The sequence below is a fragment of the Euleptes europaea genome, chromosome 9, assembly GCF_029931775.1.
Source record: "Euleptes europaea isolate rEulEur1 chromosome 9, rEulEur1.hap1, whole genome shotgun sequence".
NCBI lineage: Eukaryota > Metazoa > Chordata > Lepidosauria > Squamata > Sphaerodactylidae > Euleptes > Euleptes europaea.
This window is the reverse complement of record NC_079320.1, coordinates 59,338,131-59,341,712: the sequence shown is the minus strand read 5'-3', so window position 1 is coordinate 59,341,712 and position 3,582 is coordinate 59,338,131. Positions and strand designations below refer to the sequence as shown.

At 37.2% G+C, this 3,582-nt stretch overlaps 1 protein-coding gene across 1 annotated transcript; it reads left to right on the top strand.

The window, feature by feature from the left end:
* Nucleotides 1–294: 294 nt before the first annotated feature.
* LOC130482964 (claudin-22-like) lies at nt 295–1,148 on the top strand. Its single transcript, XM_056855842.1, has one exon. The coding sequence runs from the start codon at nt 372–374 to the stop codon at nt 1,038–1,040; it is 669 nt and encodes a 222-aa protein (XP_056711820.1). The 5' UTR covers nt 295–371; the 3' UTR covers nt 1,041–1,148.
* Nucleotides 1,149–3,582: the final 2,434 nt, after the last annotated feature.

Below are 3,582 nucleotides of genomic sequence, written 5' to 3'. Positions count from 1 at the left end.
AGCACAAAGATTTCTGTTGTGTTTTAGGGTGAGGGGGTCATAGAGCGTTCTTTGTTCATCCTCAGACTTGTAATCATCAGGCATTGGGATATAATTTTACCAAGCAAATTGGAAGGTAGCAGATCAAATCCTTATCAGAAAACCTAACTCATGGTTAAGCAGAGCCCTTCGTCCTTAACAAGAAACATTATATTCAACAAGAACAAAAACACATTTCAGAGCTCTGAAAGGGTTAATTCTCAAACCTTGTATTCCCGTCAGCAAAGAACTAAAGTTCATCAGGGCTGCAGCCACCATATAAGGTAGCAGTTCTTATAGAATTGGCAGATAAGCCTTTCCAGCCCTTGCAGTTTCAGGGTTCTGCCCTTCGAATGGCTTTAGAGTACAGAACGATGCTGCAGTTAGCTGGCATTTTACTTTGTTTGTTGGGATGGGTGTTAACCTGTCTCACTACCTACTTACCTCAGTGGAAAAACCTCAACCTAGAACTGAACGAACTGGAGATCTGGACAATGGGACTCTGGCAAGCGTGTGTGATCCAAGAAGAAGGGGGAATGCAGTGCAAGGAATTTGATTCTTTTCTGGCTTTGCCACCCGAGCTCAAAATGTGTAGGATTCTGATGTTTGTATCAAATGGCTTAGGATTGTTGGGCCTCCTGCTCTCAGGTTTTGGACTGGACTGCTTAAAGGTTGGTGAACAACAACTGAATCTTAAGAGGAGGCTACTGCTGTTTGGAGGAGTCATCTTCTGGATATCAGGAATAACGGCCATAATCCCAGTTTCATGGGTCGCTCACATGATTGTGCAGGAATTTTGGGATGAGAGCATTCCAGACATTGTTCCCAGGTGGGACTTGGGAGAAGCACTGTTTGTAGGCTGGTTTGCTGGATTCTGCCTCATCTTTGGCGGCTCACTGATGAATTGCATGGTCTGCTCAACGGATGTTCATCCATCCTCGCTTCATTATACCATGGCAGAAGAGCAAGACACCTGTCAACGCTCAAAACGTGTCAACAGACCCAAAAGCCTGCGAGTTTGAGAAGACAGAAAGGCTTCTTTTTCTTTTCAGACTCTTACAAAATGCCAGACAAAACTTTCCTCAAATTAACATTCAAGGGACACTTTGTTCCTCTGCCGATTCATTACTCTTGGGCATCTAAGTCTTTCTTCCTCTACTTTTTATTTAAAGAGCAGTGTTTTATGCTTGTTATTGCAAAGTTGAAAACGCTGTTTTCACAGGAAGGGATTAAAATGACTGTGTAGAAACTACCACCATATAGTTTTGTCTGTTTTGATTGAAATGTAAAAACAAAAACGAAAATCCACCAACGTTCAAATAAGACATAAGGAAATTTAATGATTTCTCATTTCACACAAGTACACATCACCACATTCAGCAATTAATTTCCATGTGCGGCCCTTTGTACTTTAACTTCTTTGAACAGCCTAGAAATAGGTGAAACGTTGTGGTGTTAGGTATCCAGCCTAACAAGTTGAACTGATGCAGAACATTTTTTTAGTTGCCAAGTACTCAGCAACAGACTGGCATAATGTTTAAAGGATTCTTTGGTTTGATTCATTGTTATCATCTATAGAAGAACTAGTGATTCAACACATGGAAAATACCAGGTTCCTTTAAAAAAATGCTTACTTGGATACCCTTGTGTCTGCCTATATTTTTTAAAATATGGAAGGAGAAAACAAAAACAAAATTTTTACAAAATGTTCCATTCTGTTCTTGGACAGAATCAGTGCTGTTTTAAATACTAAAGTTTTGGGTTGAAGCCTATATTTCCTAAAAATTTGAGAAATACTGCAATCATTTTACTATATGAAAGAAACTAACTTTTTAGTTGATGGTCTTGTATGGGTCCCATGAATATGCAACTTAAAATGCCTTTCTTAACCCCTCTTATTAACCTAATTGTTAATAATTTAATAATACTAACCTTTTAAAAGCTATTAAAAAAGAGGTTAACATTGTAACTTGTATAGAGAAAAGACTCGGAAGTTTGAGTATTAGCTTTATTAGAAAGTGGGCTTCGTTCCTTAGAAATAATGGCTGGCTGTTGTTTGCCTGTATGCAAAGTATTTCTGAATGATACCAGATAATATGAAATGTACCTGACGTCATTCTTCAAAACTAGGCATTTAGAAAGGAATTTCAAAGTGTAAGAATATAAATTTCTCTCCGTATTAAGTACTAAACAATATCTCTACCTGTAGCAAGTTCAGAAGTTAGTGCCAAGAACCGAACAATACTGAACTTAGATTTTATGGAAATGCTACAGTCTCTACTAAGGGACATATTAGCTGGCACATTCAGTCACTTGTAAGACGGGAATCTTAGATTTTTGATAAAGAAAGCATAGCAGGGAACTTTAGCAAATGTATGTGCTCCAGAAAAGTACCAAAGAAATGTTATGTAAAAATTGTAAGCGTTCCCCCTCTAGCCATGATAGAAGACATATTTTGGAAAACTGTAGAACCTATGAAAAAATCGTCTTTGAATTGATTCCCTAATAGTGAAACAAGAGCAAAAATAAAAGTGCCATTGTTTTTGACTTGTGGGTTTTGTTTTGTGAGGGACAACAGAAATTCAAGCCTTGCTTTGCTTCTTTGGTTACCCATTTTGAAGGAACATCATAAGAAGCACAAAAAAAGACTGTTGTTAGACAATAATGTGAGGATTCACTGTTTACTGATTACTTTGGTAAATTCCTTATTCTATGCTTATTAATTGGACATTCATTCATTGAAATTCTTCAGTCTTTTAGACCAGTGCAGGATACCATCAACTGACAATATAGTCATGGATAAACTGGTATATTAAAAATGGCAAAGAGGAGATGTCCACAAATAAGGAAATACAGTCTTGATTTAACTAAAACATTTAAAAACTGATTTCTGCCAATTTACTCAAATTTTGAATGAAAAATGTAACGCGAACTGAACAGTGATCCCATATGTTGGCTTTAGACTGTACCTGTACCAATCGGGTTTGTACAAATAGCTGCTTAGTCATTATCACCACTCATAATTAAGGGAAATAGCATCACTATTATCTAACAATTTCCTGCTCCTTCTAGAGAAGAGGCCAAGGGCTGAAGAGGATAACTAACAGGTTCCTGTTTGACCAATTCATTCAAACAGTTTATCCAGCAGATAGGGGCTGTAAAAAAAACGATACTGGCTGAACCAGATTTAATTACTATCCACTCAAAAAAAGTATGCTCAAAGCTAGAGTTCCAGGTTTCTCTGTTCCTACACAGACAAAGCGAAAGGGACATGAACAGAATGCCTAAATTTCCTAAATTCCATGTATTTTTTTGGTATTCCAGTTTTTGTGCTACTCACATAGACAATGGCATGCATGCCCATGCATACTTTTTAAACAGGTCTATGGTGGTAAATATAAAGATACAGTTTTGCTGATTAGTGATCATATTAATGAATTAACCACAAATATTGCAGGCTGTAGCTCTTAAAATAATACTGGAAGCTTCTGAATGTAGAAATCTTTTACCGAAGACTGCATTTGGCTGAGAAATTTTGTAAAACAGAACACTACTGAACAACAG